This window comes from Capricornis sumatraensis, chromosome 11, assembly GCF_032405125.1.
Source record: "Capricornis sumatraensis isolate serow.1 chromosome 11, serow.2, whole genome shotgun sequence".
NCBI classification, from domain to species: Eukaryota; Metazoa; Chordata; class Mammalia; order Artiodactyla; family Bovidae; genus Capricornis; species Capricornis sumatraensis.
Window position 1 is genome coordinate 63,631,282 of NC_091079.1, and position 19,454 is coordinate 63,650,735.

General features: G+C 42.1%; 1 protein-coding gene across 1 annotated transcript; it reads left to right on the forward strand.

Moving 5' to 3' along the window:
* Positions 1-13,226: 13,226 nt before the first annotated feature.
* FABP5 (fatty acid binding protein 5) lies at positions 13,227-19,335 on the forward strand. The gene is made up of 4 exons (XM_068983770.1): positions 13,227-13,348; positions 16,694-16,866; positions 17,227-17,328; positions 18,021-19,335. The coding sequence occupies exons 1-4, from the start codon at positions 13,270-13,272 to the stop codon at positions 18,072-18,074; spliced, it is 408 nt and encodes a 135-aa protein (XP_068839871.1). The 5' UTR covers positions 13,227-13,269; the 3' UTR covers positions 18,075-19,335.
* The last annotated feature ends 119 nt before the right edge of the window (positions 19,336-19,454 follow it).

The following is a 19,454-nucleotide window of genomic DNA, read 5'->3' on the forward strand; positions in this document are numbered from 1 at the left end:
AAAAATAGATGATAAATGATTAAAGGACACAACTTGGAGTTTTTTTTTGTTCTTTTTTGTCAATGCAGATTTCCTTTTAGGTTGTCAAAGAAATGCTTTGTAAAATTAATATGTATGTCCTTGAAAATTTGATTTACTCTGTTCTCATTTTTCAGATGAGGAAATAAAAATCTAAGTTTACACAGTTATTCTGTAGCAGGACAAAAGAGTCTAGAATTAGGGTTTCCTATATTTTTAGGACACTGTTCTTTCATCTATATCATTGTGCCATTAGGGTGGGTAATTAATAAAAGTATTGTTTTATGAGTGGTCAGTGTTTCTATGCCTGTCGTATCTTAAAATAGTGCTGCATAGAGTTAAGAAGGAGACGAAAGTTGCTCTAACTCAATTCTTAAACAGTCTTTTTAAGATAAGCTTATCCAATCGAAGGGAAGGTAAAAGAAATGAGACCACAGTAATTACATTTTAAAAAACGTTTCTCTAAGAAACCATAAAGGCCTTGTTATTGTTGAAATAGTGAGCAAATCATGTGTGTGTGTGTGTGTGTGTGTGTGTGTGTTTATAGATGCATATTGTCATTTTGATACATGGCTCTCCTAAGGAATAAGGGTGAAGGCTAAGCAACTGCATAATTAATTTTAGTGTTGTTTGCCAAAGCTATTTAAAATCCACACATGAGTATTGCTCTAATCATCAATTATTAACTATTATTTTCATAGGCCAAATATGAATTGATAGAAATAATTCAGGCTAATTCTCTTCTCATTTGTCACTTTAATATTTCTCCCTATAAGTGTTTTTAATACTTAAATAATCTCTGCATATATCCGATATTCTTTGTAAACCTGTAATTTGGGATTCTGTTATTGCTTACTTACTCTGGAAAAAATGCATTCTGAGGCAATAGTTGCAGTTGCATTATGAAATACTCTATGTTGAGTAGAGTGGAAATGATTCTTTTTCTGAATGTTTTGTAATAGTCACATTAAACAAGATTTTAGTTATTATTATGTGATCCTTCCTAGCCTCTGCTTGCGTGCTAAGTCGCTCTAGGTGTGTCTGACTCTTTGCAACCCCATGGACTGTAGCCCACCAGGCTCCTCTGTCCATGGGATTCTCCAAGCATGAACACTGGAGGGGATTTTCCAGACCCAGGGATTGTACCCATATCTCTTATGTCTCCTGCATTGGCAGGAGGGTTCTTTACCACTAGCACCACCTGGGAAGCCCTTCCTAGCCTCTAGCTTAGTCTAAATTTAAAATGTAATTAGAATTACTATTTTTTTACTATTCCTTTTTCTCTAATTAATACTTTTCTCTCTCCATATATATATATATATACATATATATAGAGAGAGTGTGTATATATATATATATATATATACATGCACCCACCTATACATATATGTACATACACATTTATATACACATACACATAATGTATATTTTATACAATTTTATTTATAGTTCTCTCTTTATCCAAAGTACCTTATATACAATATATTTGGATTTCTAAGCAACTGTCTATGTTAAGTATCATCATCAAATACGTACAGACCTTATAGGTCTACCATGAGAAAATCAGCCAGCAGACATTCTATGTTATTCCAAAGGGTCAAACTAAGACCAATAGCTATAAATCACTGAAAGAAGATTTCAGTACATAGTGATAATGGCTTGCCCCCAGTTAAATGCACAAAGGACTTATTGGTGGGGAAGAAACGTCTCCGTCCCCAGAAGGATTTAAGTGAGAGGTTGGATTTATTTGTACTAAGAGAAATCTGAATGGGCTTACATTGAAGTAGAAGACATCTATAATTCATCCAAGCTCTAAAATTTTAAGATCCTCCTTTAGTTCTGATTTCAAATCATACATTCCCATTCAGAAATGAAACCACCTGACTTTCAGGGATTTACTGATATCATGTGGGCGTAACTGACAGCTAATGGGACTGCGATCAGGTTTGACTAGAAATTACTGCCAAAATGTGCAAATAAAAATTCAGTGACTTGGGTGTGGGAACCAGAGATCAAGTTTAACTTCTGAATATGCAAAAATGACTTCAATTTCCTCAGAGTAGAGGCCTTCAGGGTTGGGGTTGAGAAAGTCAGTGTGGGAAAGAAATGGAGCCCTGCTCTACAAAAGGTGGGGCCGCTACCACTAGCCCAGGAAAGATGAAAGCGAAAGGGAGCTCGCTGCTGCATTCTTCATGAATGCTGGCAAGTGATAAATAAAAGGTTTACTGAATTCTGAAGCAACTTTTATCTTGTTTCGGATTATGACTCATACCCCTGTGCATGAGAGTTCAGTCGCTCAGTCACGTCCAACTCTTTGTGACTACGTGGACTGGCCCGCCAGGCTCTTCTGTCCATGGGATTCTCCAGGCAAGAATGCTGGGGTGGGTTGCCATTTCTTCCTTCAGGGGATCTTCCTGACCTAGCAACTGAACCTGTACCTCGTGTATCTCTTGTGCTGGCAGGCAGATTCTTTACCGCTGAGCCTCCTAAGAAGCCCAATTTATATCCCTACGTGCTTTCAAAATTAGATATTAGGCAGTTATAATTTTCTGTTCCTAATGGAGCCCAACTTCTGTTTCTGTAAATATATATCAGAAGTGATTATGTCAACCAAAATGCAAAAATAAAATAAAATGGAAAGATATACAATATAATGGGGGAAACCCCCCTGTTTTTTTCATCTAGTAAGTGGTATAAAATGACTTTCATGTAGTAAGTAACATTCAAAGGGACACCAGTAAGTGACATTCATTCCTGTTTCCAGACGCTGGTCCTATTCTAGAATAGCAGACAAGAAAGGAAGTTAGGATCTATTTTAGTTTAAGGGGCCTGTCTGTTGCAAGACTGGTGTGGGTCTGTGACTTCTCAGAGGATTTGTTATGATACCTTTGTGTGTTTTCCTTGACTGACTAGAGTTTTTATTACTTTGTATGATATACTGATAATATAGCTACAGAAGTAATAATATTTTGTATTGTATAATAAATACAATCAAACTTGTCATAACAGAGCAATATTCTTCTTCCAGGAACCACTTATAATTTCTACTGAAAGACAAAGGTATCAGAGGATGTGTGGGAAAATTATTAAGCTTTGCTTCTGAGTCTCTTCTTTCCTAAGAGGATGTCATTGATACAGTAAAGGGAACACAGCAGGATTTTCTGGTCCTTGCCCAGCCTGGCTGGGGTGGTGGAGAATCTCTGCTGTGACTTGCACACTGGCAGATTTTATTACGCAAGTTGTGTATCTCACAATGTTCAGTTCAGTCGCTCAGTCGTGTCCGACTCTTTGCGACCCCATGAATAGCAGCACGCCAGGCCTCCCTGTCCATCACCAACTTCCAGAGTTCACTCAGACTCATATCCATCGAGTCAGTGATGCCATCCAGCCATCTCATCCTCGGTCGTCCCCTTCTCCTCCTGCCCCCAATCCCTCCCAGCATCAGAGTCTTTTCCAATGAGTCAACTCTTTGCATGAGGTGGCCAAAGTATTGGAGTTTCAGCTTTAGCATCAGTCCTTCCAGTGAACACCCAGGACTGATCTCCTTTAGAATGGACTGGTTGGATCTCCTTGCAGTCCAAGGGACTCTCAAGAGTCTTCTCCAACACCACAGTTCAAAAGCATAAATTCTTTAGCACTCAGCTTTCTTCACAGTCCAACTCTCACATCCATACATGACCACTGGAAAAACAATAGCCTTGACTAGACTGATCTTTGTTGGCAAAGTAATGTCTCTGCTTTTGAATATGCTATGCCAAATGTCAGTTTATTCCCAGGTTCATGGCAATGAACTACTTCTGAAACACAGGGTGATTGGAGTAGTGCTGTGAGTTGCTTCATGCTCTCTGACCCAGTATTTCTTAGTCAAGATCTTTCTGATCTTAGTGAATGTTACCTCAGGGGGTTCTGTGGCATTTGGCACATTAGTTTTCAACAGGACATATCATTCAGTGCCCTCACCTCATTCCTGTCAAAGAGATGACCTGTTCAAACAAACACACCAACAAATAAACAATCAAAAATCTAGAGTCAAAAGTAGTTAGGACTATATATGCAGTCACCGCCTCCCCACCCAGAAGGCTCTGTGGTATCTTCTTGGAAAGTTCAATTAATGTTACAAAGATATCTATGTGATGTTTTCAGAGGCATTTTTGAGAAGTTTCAGAACTAAGAGAGAAATGTTTTAATAAATGTTGATAAAATGAAAAAATTATATAAATGCAAGTTCCTTGGTTGATATAAGCTTAGATGACAAACTCCTTGAAAACAAGGACTACATCCTATTCCACATAATTGTTAGGCAGTATAAAAATGCAGGCTGACTTGAATCAAAGGGGTTTATCATGTGTGGACAGCTGTGTTTGTCTTTCATTTGTGGGTAAGCAGAGCAGTGCACACATGACATATTGTATAAGGTCATGTGAGTAGGTCATGTGACTATGCCTCACAGCCTTTCTCCTCTGCTGTAAAAAAATCTTCAGGTTTTACATTAGATGATTATTAGAGTCCCACGGTAATGTCATACTTGAAATTTAGTCTTTAGAGCTGCCTGGAAGGTGATAATTACATTTTATTACTCTTCACCCAATATCATTTAACTTGAGCTACTTTGAGTGACAGTACTGTTTATAATTACACCAGGACAACAGCCATCACTCAGACTTGTCCTAAGGCTAACTGGGACATATAGGCAATACAGCTTGCATTATGTCAAAAACAGTGTTTAGTTCTGCTAATCTACCAGGGCAGAAGAGGCATTAGGAAACTCAACTTGGTATTGAGGGATTAACAAAGTATTTTGAATCTACAAGATGATAAGAGCTGAGATTTGTGGCACAAATATTCTTTATCCACCTTCTAAAATAGACCCAAACCAAGATCATGGTTGACCTCAATGGGTAACATCCACTCAGCTCCCAGTTCCTGTAGGAAATCACAGCATCTAGCCAACCCAGAAAACAGGATGTGGCTCATTGGAAATGCAAATTGGCTTCTCATTATTAACAGAGTCATTCATTGGTGTAAAAGGAGGAGTTCAGGAACAAAAAAGGCCAGACGACATGGGGATAACACTTGGAGGGATAAAACAAACATTTCACTACATGCTGCTGAATTTATATCTTTAGTCAGTGCTGAAATGGGCAGGTGAACAAAAAATGTCCACGCTGTTCACGGGTAGATGAAGGGAAGCACTTATCCTGCCTCTTGGCTCCTTAAGGTGGGGCACAGAATCCCGCGATGCTGTTTGTGCAGTGCTGTGCATGCCTCTAAGGGACGGTGGAGTAGGTCTCCCACCACCAAGTTCAGAGGACCAGAGAGAATCCAGGAAGTGCCTTCAGTTGGATTTAGGTAGGTTATTAAATTCTGATGGTTCTTACAAGCTAATTCAGGCGAAAGGAAGCAATGGGCCTGACCCATCAGGGTAAAAAGCTCAGGGCAAGTTATTTTGTATGTTGGATTTAAAAAACCATTAATTCTAGTAAAAAGTATCAATAAAGAGAAATGATCAAATGGTGTTAAAATCTGGAGAGAAAAACACTCAATCATAGAATAGCATTTGGAAGATGGGACTGAAAAACGGGATAGTATAATCTGCCAGAAAACAATTTGGCCACTTCCCTGGTAGTTCAGCTGGTAAAGAATCTGCCTATAATGCAGGAGACCCTGGTTTGATTCCTGGGTTGGGAAGATCTCCTGGAGAAGAGATAGGCTACCCACTCCAGTATTCTGGAGCTTCCTTGGTGACTCAGATGGTTAAGAATCCACCTGCAACGCAGGAGATCTGGGTTTGATCCCTGGGTCGGGAAGATCCCTTGGAGGAGGGCATGGCAACCCACTCTAGCACTCTTGTCTGGAGAATCCCCATGGACAGAGGAGCCTGGCAGGCCACAGTCCATGGGGTCACAAAGAGTCGGACACGACTGAGCAACTAAGCACAGCACATAGCACAGCGGAAGAATATTATTTGGAGTTTTTGTTCTTTGCAAGTTTAAGAGGGCAAAACTGTCTTTTATAAATTTGTCTGTGTGTATGTGGCCTGCCAGACCCAGCCTTTGTACATAATATAGTGTATGTTAGGAGTAGCAATATGCTTAGAGGTAGTGTTGCCAGGATAGTTGTCTTCAGGCTGTATTGCCTGGTGAAGTTCGTGTTTTTCTGATAATTGTGTGTTTATTGGGGAGCTCTGCAAGCATTCTGTTGTCCACTTCAAGACGTCCCTTTAGGTGCTGTGCTTTTAGACACCTCGAATGCTGCCTGCATGAGGCATGAGAGGGTTAGCCAAACTACATATTTCTACAATCTGTTGCTGTGAGCTAATAATGAAATCAATGCCTAATAACACATAATTCTGGAGAGCAGGAAGACCTGTGTAAGTAATGGAAATGGATTTCTCTCACACTGAGATGAGTCACTATGACCTCTGCCTTGTTTTGAAGCTGACAACCTTTTATTATTGTGACACTTGCAATATCTCGTTGCAAGCACAGAGTTACCATGAATTATTTAGCAAATGGAAAGTTTTAATGGTTAGTTACAGCAGTCACATTGTGTAAGAATCAAATTGCTTTAAGTAAAAGGACGAAGTTCATAAAATCACTCCATTCTTAGAAGTACTTTAATAAGAAATAATCTTATTATCTAAAACAGAACAATCTTCCATTGAAGGATGCTAGTTATTGCCAGTTCCTTGTTGCTGCTGGATCCACTGAAGGATTTAGAACTTAACAGTCAAAGTGTGCCTGGAGTATTGTGGCTTCCTGACTTTATTCTTATCTGAATTCTGCTGCTATAGCCCTCAGTGAAGATGCAGCTCCATGCTCTATCTACTTATTAGCATATACTTTTGGAACTGATTTCAAATGGGATTTCTTACAGAATATCTGGTTTTAAGCTGAGTATTCAAAGCATGTCTAGAGCAAGACAAGCCAGAAAGGGTCAGGGTCAGAAAACTGGCTATAAGATTTTCAACAAAGAGATTAAAACTATTATCCATGTTCCTTACCCCATGTGAAGCTTCCTATCATGCTTTCCAGTGAACAGAGAGAAACATAGCTTGGCATCTGGTCCCATTACTTAATGGCAAATACAAGGGGAAAAAGTAGAAATAGTGGCACATTTTACTTTTTTGGGTTCTAAAATCACTGTGGACAGTGACTGCAGTCATGAAATTAAAAGATGCTTGCTCCTTGGAAGAAAAGCTATGATGAACCTAGACAGCACTCTATTAAAAAGCAGAGACATCACTTTGCTGATAAAAGTCCATATAGTTGAAGCTATGGTTTTTCCAGTAGTCATGTATGGATGTGAGAGTTGGACCATAAAGAAGGCTGAATGCCAAAGAATTGATGCTTTTGCATCGTGGTGCTGTGGTGGCTCAGATGGTAAAGAATTAGCCTGCAAAGTGGGAGACTTGGGTTCTATCCCAGGGTTGGGAAGATCCCCTGGAGGAGGCCATGGCAACCCACTTCAGTATTCTTGCCTGGAGAATCCCCATGGACAGAGGAGCCTGGAGGGCTGCAGTCCATGGGGTTGCAAAGAGTCAGACACGACTGAGCAATTAAGCCTGCGGCTATCGCCACTGGAGCAGACTCTTGAGCGTCCCTTGGAATGTAAGGAGATCAAACCAGTCAATCCTAAAGCAAATCAGCCCTGAACATTCACTGGAAGGATTGATGATGAAGTTGAGACTCCAATACTTTGGCCACCTGATGTGAAGAACTGACTCATTTGAAAAGACCCTGATGCTGGGAAAGATTGAAGGCAAGAGGAGAAGGGGACAACAGAGGATAAGATGCTTGGATGGCATCATCAACTCAATGGACACGAGTCTGAGAAAACTCTGGGAGACAGTATAGGACAGGGAAGCATGGCATGTTGCAGTCCATGGGTTGCAAAGAGCTGGACTTGACTTGGCGACTGAGCAACAACAGAATGAGAAAAAAGTTAAAATGTTGAGTGAGATAATTTTGGGAGTGAGTTTGTTTGATTTCCCATTTTTTCTATATATTTTTATGGGGATACGGTCAGAAAATACACATGTAGTGAAGTGAAAGTCAGCCAGGTGACAAAGCCTTGGGCAAATTTGTACTCATTTTACAGCCTTGCTACTCAAAGCAAGGTCCCTAGACTCCAGTATTGGCATCACCTAGGAGTTCGTTAGAAATGCATGGTCTTATGTCCTATTCTGGAACTGCTAAATCAGGATCTGTACAGTAAGCAGATCCCTGAGTGATCTGCACACTAAAATTTGAAAAGTAACACTTGATAGAGATCATTTGGCTTTTTCTCCTCCTTTTTGGATTAATCTGGGAATACACTTAGAGAAGACTCAATAGTTTGAACATGGATTGCTTTCTGTTATCTGTAGTGATTCATTTAATGTGGTGCTCTCTTTTTCAACCAGCTGTGTGCTTCTAGGTCATGAATGCTTGTTGTCTTAGGAAATGATTACACATTATAACTAACTGTGTGGGAGGCCCATTCATCTATACAAACTGAAACTGGAAACTTGTCTTTAAGCAAAACTATATGATATACATCAAAGGTATTGTGTGATTGTGGAAGTTGACAAGCTACTAACACTTGCCAAAGAAAAGCTGCCAGAAATACTTCATTTTACCACTAGGTGGAAATAGAGTAATTTTGAGTATTTTCTTCAGGGCTATCAACTACTGCAACAGGACTTCATAAACTGAAAGAGATCTAAGAAATCAATTAGTCTAATCCTTACCTCCTTAATTCCATAGATGAGAGAACTGAGGTTCAAAGATATTAAAACTTCATCTGTCTTATAATTGGTTGTCTTGTAGAGCCACTGGGTGAAGAGATGCTAGAGTAATTCAGGATTCTTCAGCCATTTTCACCTACAAGAATAAATATTGTTTTACTATCCTCTAGCATGATGGAACACATGATGTGACACCTGTATTGATTGTCTCTGTGCTGCCGCTAAAACTAATGACCAGCACGGCTCCTTCTGCTTTTAAAGATAGGCTGCAACAAAGTTATTGGCACTTCTTCCCTGTGTGTGCTAAGTTGTTTCAGTCATGTTGTACTCTGTGTGACACTACGGTCTGGAGCCCACCAGGAAACTCTGTTTATGGGATTCTCCAGGTAAGCATACTGGAATGGGTTGTCATGCCCTCTTCCAGGAGACCTTCCTGACCCAGGGATTGAATCCATGTCTCTTATGTCTCCTGCATTGGCAGGTGGGTTCTTTACCACTAGCGCCACCTGGGAAGCCCTGTATCCTAATCTCATTTCATTTCAGTTCAGTTCAGTTCAGTCGCTCAGTTGTGTCCAACTCTTTGTGACCCCATGAATCACAGCACACCAGGCCTCCCCGTCCATCACCAATTCTTGGAGTTCACTCAAGCTCATGTCCATCGAGTCGGTTAGTCTCAATCAAGTGATAATGCTCTTCCCTTTGTCCAATGAATAGATGCTCAACCATTCTGTAGACTGGGAAAAAAAAATGCACAAACTAAAGGTTGAGAATTATATTTTATTTGGTGAACTTTTTAAGAACTTACGCCAGGGATACAGCCTCTCAGCTCTGAGGGACTGCTCTGAAGAGATAAGGGAGAAGCCAGGATATATAGCTTTTGCTGAAAACAACAACAAAACAAACAAACAAACAAAAAAACCCCTATGTAGTCAAATATCAAAAGATAACTGCTAAACACTAAAAATGGACATCGCACGATGATTTTAGTGCTTTTTTTTGTATGGGAAGATGCAAGAGTCTGGGCTCATTGAAATTATTTTTTGATATGCATCTTAGCTACCTAGGGCCGATGCTGTTTTTCCTCCATCCTGAATCCCTTCAGGGCGCACATCAGGACCACTGCTGTATCCCATTGCTGGCTACAGCAACATCCTTTGTTTTCTGAAATGACAGGTCTTTGTCCACAATTCCATAAAGTCATACTAGACTTTACTCAGATTTGTTTTCACAGCATTTTTTGTTTTTACATTTATATTGGGTTCAAGTTAAGTAGCCTAGAACAGGACTTTAGTTTGAAGGTTAAGGAAATACTTAATGTTTTCTAGAGTTTGTAATCCATTACTGGGCTTCCTCGGTGACTCAGCAGTAAAGAGTTTGTCTGCAATACAGGAGATCCAGGTTTGATCCCTGGGTTGGGAAGATGCCCTGGAGGAGGAAATGGCAACCCAGCCCAGTATTCTTGCTGGGAAAATCCCATAGACAGAAGAGCCTGAAGGGCTATGGTCCATGGGGTTGCAAAGTCAGATACGACTGAAGCATCTGAGCACAAGGCACACAATCCATTACCAGTTTAGGAAAGGAAGGGAATCTGAATTTAGGGGTTGAGGGACCTTAGAAATAACCTGACTTCAGTCTCTCTCCATGTCTGTAATACAGTTAAGAGGCATCAGAGAACAAGGGATTAAGTGCATTGCTCAGAGTAGCAGAGCCATCACCATGCCCTTTGGCTCTGTCCTATGGGAGACACTAACAGGTATTTTGACCTGTATCTTTGTTTTGTCGATGTGTTTTAACCACAAAAGTATTATTTCCATTTGCTGACCGAAAAAAAGGCACAAGCTAAAAGTTGAACGTGTGTGCGCTCAGTGGCTCAGTCGTGTCCGACTCTTTGAGATCCCGTAGACTATAGGCAAAGGTGAGAAGTATGTTTCATTCGGGGGAATTCCTGAGGACTTAAGCCTGGAGGATGACCTCTTAGATAGCTCTGAGGAACTGTTGCAAAGAGGTAAGGGAAGAGCCAGGATATATAGGAGTTTTTGCAAAAAAAAAAAAAAAAAAAAACAAAAACAGATAGTCAGAACATCAAAAGACTAGTGTTAAAGAAAACCAGGTCTCTCCACTTAATGATTTCAGTGCTTTGCTTTCTTATGTATGGGAAGAGGCAAGAATCTGATCATACTTGTGTAGTTTGTCAGTCTGACTCTTTGTTACCCCATGGACTGTAGCCTGCCAGGCTCCTCTGTCCATGGGATTTCCCATGCAAGAATACTGGAGTGGGTTGCCATTTTCTCCTCCAGGGGATCTTCCTGCCCTAAGGACTGCACCCACAACTCCTTCATTGACATGCGGATTCTTTAGCACTGAGCCACCAGGAAAGTTGCAAGAATCTGGGCTCACTGAGATCACTCCTTTGATGTGCACCTTACCTATCTAGGGCCGGGATCCTGTTTTTCTCCAACCCTGAATCCCCTCAGGGTGCAGAGTTAGGGCAGTGCTTCGGCTGAGGCCTGCACCATCCTTTGTTTACTGACTTGGCAGCCACATTTTTTCATCCACACGCTCATCACATCAAAGAGTGTGTTTAAAAGTTAAATTTTGGATAATGCTTCTGGTATAAAAATGATTTCTTACACCTAAGTATTTTAGGTGTCATATCAAGGCATTAGTATTAGTATCAAGGTGTTGTTTTCCTTTTGATATTTCTATCGCATGTTTGATTATGATCATTTAAAAACTAGTATTCCAGTACTGAGTTCTGGCTATTATTATCATATTCAATACAAAAATGGACAAACATGTTGACCTAGCACATTAAGAAAGCTAATCCAAGCACACAGGAGCTGCTTCTCTGGGAGGCAGGGGCCATACCAAGTATCTGGAAGCCAGCACTTGCTCTGCTGGGCAAATGACGTGCTCAGCTGCCCTCAGAACAGGAACATTTTCTGGGAGCAGTTGAGCCTCAAGTATGGGGCTGTTGGCATGGGACATGCCAGCCCTTAGTGGCACAACTATGTGACCTAAGTCATTCAGTATTAAAATGGTGCCACTGGGGAAACTGGGGTAACCCTAGGATTAGGGCAAAAATACACTGCAGGTAAGTAAATGTCCTGAGGCATTCCGGGAAATGACAAGCTCAGATTTCAGTTTGTTAGGGAAGGAAGAATAAGTTTTTCTTATTCCAAGAACTAGTGTCTTGGAATAATTCAGGAGACTGTATGTAGCCTCTACTCTTAATCCCATGAAGAGGAGGGTGAGCTTGAGGCAGCCAGGTTTGGTCCTATTTCACAAAGTCTAGAATGAGAGGAACCTGGACAGGAATTCTGGTTCTTCCACTCTGCAAACTTTCCCTGCCTCATTTCTCTCTCAGAAAATTGGGATAATACCCTTGAGTAAAAACCCAGTGGGCATCAGCATTAACAGATATAAAGGGGCCAGGAAGTACAGCATGTAGCAAGAAGGTATTCAACAAATGGAGCTTATCTCCACCAAGGTGGCTACCCTGTCTGTATGGCAATTTCCACATCTCACTCCAACTCACTCCCACAGCAACCCAGGAGCACAAAGATCCTGTGACAGACACACTTTGAAAAGTAGAACGTTGTACTTACAAATAAATACAAGGTAGTATTAAGATTAAAGGAGAAGAGGAGAATCACTGGAGTCTAAAGACTTGGGAGCCTGAAGAGAAATTGTTCAGGGCTCCGTTCAGCTGAAAATATAAATAGTAAAACATACTTGAATGAGAACATTTAATAGCAATGGCAGTCACTTAAACTGATAACTTTCTAGAGTCTGAGTTTGGAAACCGAACTGCCTGGGACATCTCCCCGCACCCAGGACCTTCTGCTAAGATAGCCGAACTCAACTCAGGTTAGATACCCTCCGAGGCCCCAGCTGGGCGGGGAGTGGCGTGAGAGTGGGAACAGGTTATTTCAGGAGGGTGTTTCCCCCACACCCTCGCCCCAGCAGTGGTTAAATAGGTGAAGAAGTTTATCCATCAGTCAATTAAACTACTGATCAATTCCTGCCATGGGAACCGAACGAAGGCTAATCGATTCTTTGTGGGTGTCACGAACGGGAAGAGGGGCGGCAGCTTGGCATGGGATCAACGGGCCCGGGAGAGCCGGGCCGGGTCCGCCGGTAGCCCCTCTGGCTTCCTGGGCGTGCAGAGGCGCGAGAAGTGCAGGGTCTGGCGTCCGTGGCGGCGTGGGGCGCGTCGGCCTAGGACTAGTCCCAGCTCGCAGGAGCAGCCCGCTGAGCCCCAGCGGCCGCGGCAGGTGGAGCAGTTTAGCTCTTTTGGACCCCAGGAGCCAGATCCGGCGGGGGGGGGGGGGGGGGGGGGGGGGGAGGGCGCGGGGGGCGGGGCGGGCGGGCGAGGCGCGCTTCTCATTGGCCGCCGGGCACCGCCCGCGCGCGCGCTCAACCTTTATAAAGCCGCGCGAGTGGCCGGCCAACCGCACGCTTGATTCCCGGCGCCCTACACTCGGCAGCTCACCTGTCACGCCTGTCCGTTCGGACCCACCATGGCCACCATTCAGCAGCTGGTAGGAAGATGGCGCTTAGTGGAGAGCAAAGGCTTTGACGAATACATGAAGGAAGTAGGTGAGGTTCCCCGCCATGCGGCGCTGCAACGTGGCACGTGTGTGTAGCTGTCTGTCCGTAGGCTCCCTTCGGCGTGCTAGGCTGAAAGGCTGGGCGTGCGCGGCCGCCTACCCCCGACCCCGTTATCCTCCACCTTCCACCCTCATCGCAGGCGAGCAGTGGAGAGCGCCTCCCTCCCGCTCCGGATTCCCCGGACCGTCGGCCTCTTGATCAGTCCCTCTCTCTGCTGCTTTCCCCGGGCCCACGCGACCCCTGCTTTCCTGCCCTTTAGCGCGCTCACCCCTCTCCCACCCTAAGCTTCTTTTCTTTCGCCCTCTCCAGGCGGCCCTCTTAACTTTCCCGAATTTTCTTTCCCCACCACTCGTCCGCTCTTCTGCCATTGTCCTCCCTCGCACTCGCGCGGTCGTGGCCGCACCTCCTTGCCCTGACCCACCTTGCCGCATCTTTTGTTCCCAGGTGGCGCGCAGGGTCCCCTCCCTCTTCTACACCCGAACTCGATTTCCAGCCGAAATGCGGGCTACCGCTTCAGCTTACATTCCGCTCTCGGTTGCATCTCCCCCACCTCCAGAGCCCCCGCCCGCCTTGGCCGCGTGCGTCGGCCCATTTTGGGTTGGCCGGGCTCCCCCGGTGGAGCATCAGGGCATCTCCTTCTCCACGCCCCGGAGCGGGGCTCAGAGGCGTGGCGCTGGTGACAGTGACCTGTTGGCACCGCTCGACTGGGCGCTGCGGTGGCCGGTTGGCGTGTGGGAGGAGCGCGGTGAGGTCGACTGTACCCGAGGTGGCAGTGCCCTGCAGCCTTCTGCGTCTAGAGGGTGGAGGGCAGAGAGGCTTCGCCGGGAAACCGCAGTCAGAAACTGCCGGTCCTTCAGCTGCTTTCCAACTGCATCCAAGATGGGCGTGGCCTTGCCCAAGACACTTGATTATTTTTTAAAATTAAAACTTTTTTTTTTTTTTTAATTTTTGCAGCGTTGTGTTGATTTCTGCCATACAGCAAGGGGAACCAGGCATGATTATGCATGTGTCCGCTCCCTTCCAAGCCTCCCTCCCTTCTCCCATCCCATACCTTCAGGTCATCACAGAGCACGTGACTGGGCTCCCAGTGCTACACAACAACTTCTTGCCAGTTATCCATCTTATACCTGATACTGTGTGTATGTTGATGCTATCTTCTGCATTCCTCCCGCTCTCTCCTCCCTCACTGTGTCAATAAGTCCATTCTCTATATCTGCAGTTCTATTCCTTCCCTGCAGATAGGTTCATCAGTATCATTTTTCTAGATTCCATATATATGCCTTAATACCTAGCAACTCCACTACTGGGTATATGCCCTCAGAAAACCAAAATTGTAAAAGACACATGTGATAGCCAGGACATGGAGGCAATCTAAATGTCCATTGACAGATGAATGGATAAAGAGGATGTGGTACATACATACAGTGGACTATTTCTCAGCCAGAAAAAAGAACAAATTTAAGTCAGTTCTAGTGACCTAGATGAACCTAGAGCCTGTTCTACAGAGTGAGGCACTTGACTTAAAAGCCTTCCAAGGGAGGATGCATCTCTATAGGGAGATTGAAGTTCTCTCGCTCAAAATAGTGTTGGATTTTCTGTTGTCTTTTTCATAAGCCGGTGACTATAAAGAGTGCTGATTGCAACACTGGGTAGATTGGCAAAGACGAACCTTTGTCACAGGCCCCTAGGAAGTGAAGCATAGCAAAGATCCTGTCTGACACAACTGCTGGGGCTGTAGGGTTGTTTTAGAAGCTAGCCTCCTGCAGATAGTAACTTTCTGTTACCATATGTTAAATGAGTGAAGAAGTCATTACAAAGATCTAGACCCAGAAGTACCCTGAAGTACTTAAAAAACACACCTTCTAGCTGATGGCTGGTTAAGTCTGGCTCTGGTGAATCTTGAGTGTGTTTATGAGCCCGTGAATAAAACAAAGCAGTATTTTTTTTTTCCCCCTCCACTCTATGCCTTGATCAAGGTGACTCTGGACAAAAAGCAACTAACTGCACTCACAAAGGAGAAATACATATGTGTGTGTTCACCTGAGTGAGGACCACAGTAGGCAGTTTCTCTGCCCACTGAAACCAAACATGTTTATCAGATGGCTTGTTTCCAGAGTTCTGGAGTCAAGGTTGTCAAGGTACAATTCATTAGAGAGCAATCAAGGTGTGGAAAGAGCAGAGCCCTTTATTTGTCCAAAGTGAGAAAATAATGACTCAACTAATGAAACAAAGCACCAGTGCCTAGCTGCTGAAAGAGAAGGCTCCGTGGGGACATGTCAAGCCGGGCTGAGCGTTCATCATCATGTCAGTTACCCTGCTTAGGCTGTAGTCGCCTCATCCATGAAACTGAGATTTGGCCTAGAACCAAGTTTCCTACTAAATGTTAATATTAGGGGGAAATACATAGATTATAAAATAAATGTATTAATAGAGTAATCTGAGTTACAGAGTTCTGAAATACTATTTTTGAGGGTAAGATTTTTCCTGTTTGTTAGCATCATGATTGTGTGGTTAACTCTTAAAACTGCAATTTGAATGTCTCAGGATTGATACTGATTTTATGTAGTCTACTAATCAAATATTTATCAGGGACTTCTGTGCTAGACTGTGTGCTGGAATCATATAATACAGTGGTTGGCAAAACTGAGGAAATTAGAGAAGTCAGGATATCTTCCTTAAGTTTCTGAGGGCCAACATGGCATGGTGTCTTAAAGCTGAGATTTAGAGCTGGGCTGCCCGTGTTGTTGGTTCTCAGCACCTCCCTTCTTAGCTGGATGAGCTTGAGTAAGTTACATCAATGCCTCACTTACTCATCTGTCAAATGGAGACTATCTACCTCTCATAAGGTCCTTGCCAGGCTTCCATGAATAGTGTATGTCAAGTACTAGCACTTGGTAAGCGCTGGATATGTGTATGTCCACAGTTGTTATTGATGACTGCTGCTGCTGCTGCTAAGTCGCTTCAGTCGTGTCTGACTCTGTGCCACCCCATAGACGGCAGCCCACCAGGCTCCCCTGTCCCTGGGATTCTCCAGGCAAGAATACTGGAGTGGGTTGCCATTTCCTTCTCCAATGCATGAAAGTGAAAAGTGAAAGTGAAGTTGCTCAGTCGTGTCCGACTCCCAGTGACTCCATGGACTGCAGCCTACCAGGCTCCTCCATCCATGGTATTTTCCAGGCAAGAGTACTGGAGTAGGGTGCCATTGCCTTCCCCATTGATGACTGAATCATTGAAAATATGTACAGCATGGTGATTGCAATTGAATTGCTGCTTTTATTATGTAAACAAGAAATTTGGTCTTCCGGGTATCTAACATGGTATAACTTTCTACAGGAGTGGGGATGGCTCTGCGAAAAGTGGGTGCGATGGCCAAACCAGACTGTATCATCACTTCTGATGGCAAAAACCTCAGCATAAAAACTGAGAGCACTTTGAAAACAACACAGTTTTCCTGTAAACTGGGAGAGAAGTTTGAAGAGACCACAGCTGATGGCAGAAAGACTCAGGTTAATTATAATTTATAATATCACAGAAGCTTGCAGAATGATTAACTCTATTAATAACATTCTTACTGCTTCCAGGCCAGAACTTAATGAAAAAGTCTCAAGTTGTTTTATGAATTGAGTTTTGACAAATTAGTGAAAAATACTGATTTCACAACTTAATCTGTTTTGTAAAAATAGTTTTAAGGGGCATCTAAATTAAAAAGCACAAACTACATTATGAATGAAATTACTATGGGTTAATGTGGTGAAGTAGACTCAGAAAGGAAAAGATAAAAAAATGTTGATTAAGGAGGTTATAAGTCACAGAAACTCTTTTTCATTGTGCTTTGGAAGATTAAAAAGGATACTTTATTTTGGCAGACTGTCTGCAACTTTACGGATGGTGCATTGGTTCAACATCAGGAATGGGATGGAAAGGAAAGCACAATAACAAGAAAACTGGAAGATGGGAAATTAGTGGTGGTGAGTGTCTGACATCATATGTCTTATATGAATTCATAGTTCACATAAGTGTTCTAGATCACTGATCATAAATAGGAGAACTAGGTTGGAGGAAAAAAAAAGTGCCAAATAACAAGATAAATACAAGAATACTTAATAACTAAAAAAAGCCCTTTGTGGAGCTAGAGAAGATGATATAGCAGGAGCTGGGTCTAGTCCGTGTTCTGCTGCTCCGTTTACAGTGCAGGCACACTTCAGAGATACGGTAGGTTCGATTCCAGACCATGACAATGAATGGAACATCGCAGTAAAGTGAGTCACACGGAGACAGGAAGTGAGCAAATGCTGTTGGAAAAAATGGCTCACTAGACTTACTCAGTGCAGGGTTGCCACAAACCTTCAGTTTGTAAAAAAAAGACTATATAATCTTGAGCACACATTTTTCTGTTTCTTTAAAATGAGGAATAGTATTTGCTAAAACTAAATGAATAGTTTAGATATTGCAAATCAGTAGTTTTCAGTAAAGCATATACACATCATAAATAAAATAACAGGCTCTAGCTTTTCAAATCCAGGAATCCTAATGTGCATTTTCTCCATCTGTGAAGTAGATTTCAATGTTTTGTAGGATTGTGCTCTTAGCATTCAACTACCACCATTACTCTGTGATGTAAGACTAACTTGCCTCTTTTTAATGACATTCTGTCTCCTAGGTATGCGTCATGAACAATGTTACCTGTACTCGGGTCTATGAAAAAGTAGAGTAAAAATTCCATCATCATTTTGCACAGAAATTAGCTGCGAGGATGAACAAGCTCAGTTCAATGAGCAAATCTCCATACTGCTGGTTTTTTTTTTCATTATTGCGTTCAATAATCTTTATCACAAACAATTAAACTATTTCAAAGTGTTGGTTTAATTAGGGTCATCTCTTTGGTTAGTAAATAAATCTGTTTGTGCTATACCAGTGTTGCATGCTTTTTTAAACTTTATAGGAATTTAGTGATGAGTTTTAACATTTACAAATGGACTAAATGGGATAGCCTTGAAGATACCATATTGAGATTATATTTAGTAATTTATATATAGAACTACTTCTGTGGCCAATAAGCTACCAATCATTAATCTTGTTTTGAACTTTGTATCAACTCAAGAATCTTAAATTTGTGGCAGAGACTGTTCTCATTGAAAAATAGCTACATAAACTTTATAATTTAAATATAAGAATAAAGATTAAATCACCATCATTGGCTAGTAATCATACTTTCAATAGTGTGTTTATAACTACTGCTCAGGAATTCTGTAGCCAGAAATCCGTTTAATAAACTTTCTGAGGACCTACCAGGTGCCAGACTGTCTTCCAGAGGTTGAGTTATATCTGAACACAGGGACAAATCATTGCACTCACTGTGACAAATGCTCAGCTTTGAGAGCATGCAGTGTTCTCTTGTTTTATTAACAAAAGTAATTAAAAAAGTAATTCAACTCTGAAATACTTGTGTGTGTGTATATAAAGAATAACTAGAATTCTAGTGACTTCTGTCCTATTTCTTAACCCAAATAGCAAATATCAACAGTTCACATTTGGAAAATTTCTGTAGGCACTGGGCTAAAACTATGTACGTGACCCTCATAGCAATCCTTGGGGAAGTTAGCACCATTATTTCTTTCGCAAGTAAGAACACAGGTTTTTGACTAGCTAACTTGTTCAAGAACACAGGAAGTTGTAGAGTTGGAACGGGAACCTACAACTCGTTGAGCCCACTCACGATTGATCAATCATCCTACAACTCTGGCATGTCTCAGCTTATATGAAGATCCTGAGTTAGATTTCCTAAATGTAATACTTGAGACTTTTATGAAACCACCCTCTATACATTGAAATGTTAACTTGTAAGAATCTCTTAATTACTGAACGTTAGTAGTCAGTGAAAGAGTTGGATTTATTGATGCTGTAGCCCTGTGCGGTAACCCCAGGTGGTTGCTGAGCACCGGGTAAGTAAAATACACATAAAATTTAAAGAACTTGATACCAAAAAAATGAAAATGCCTCTGATTTTTATATTGATTATATATGGAAATAACATTTTTGGATATAGTTGGTTACTTAAATATTGTATATTAATAAAATTAATTTTACCTGTTTC

Coding starts and splice junctions, on each gene's coding strand:
- FABP5 (XM_068983770.1), top strand. CDS start 13,270: ATGGCCACCATTCAGCAGCTGGTAGGAAGATGGCGCTTAGTGGAGAGC. Junction 13,349..16,693: donor CGAATACATGAAGGAAGTAG/GTGAGGTTCCCC, acceptor AACTTTCTACAG/GAGTGGGGATGGCTCTGCGA. Junction 16,867..17,226: donor CTGATGGCAGAAAGACTCAG/GTTAATTATAAT, acceptor TTATTTTGGCAG/ACTGTCTGCAACTTTACGGA.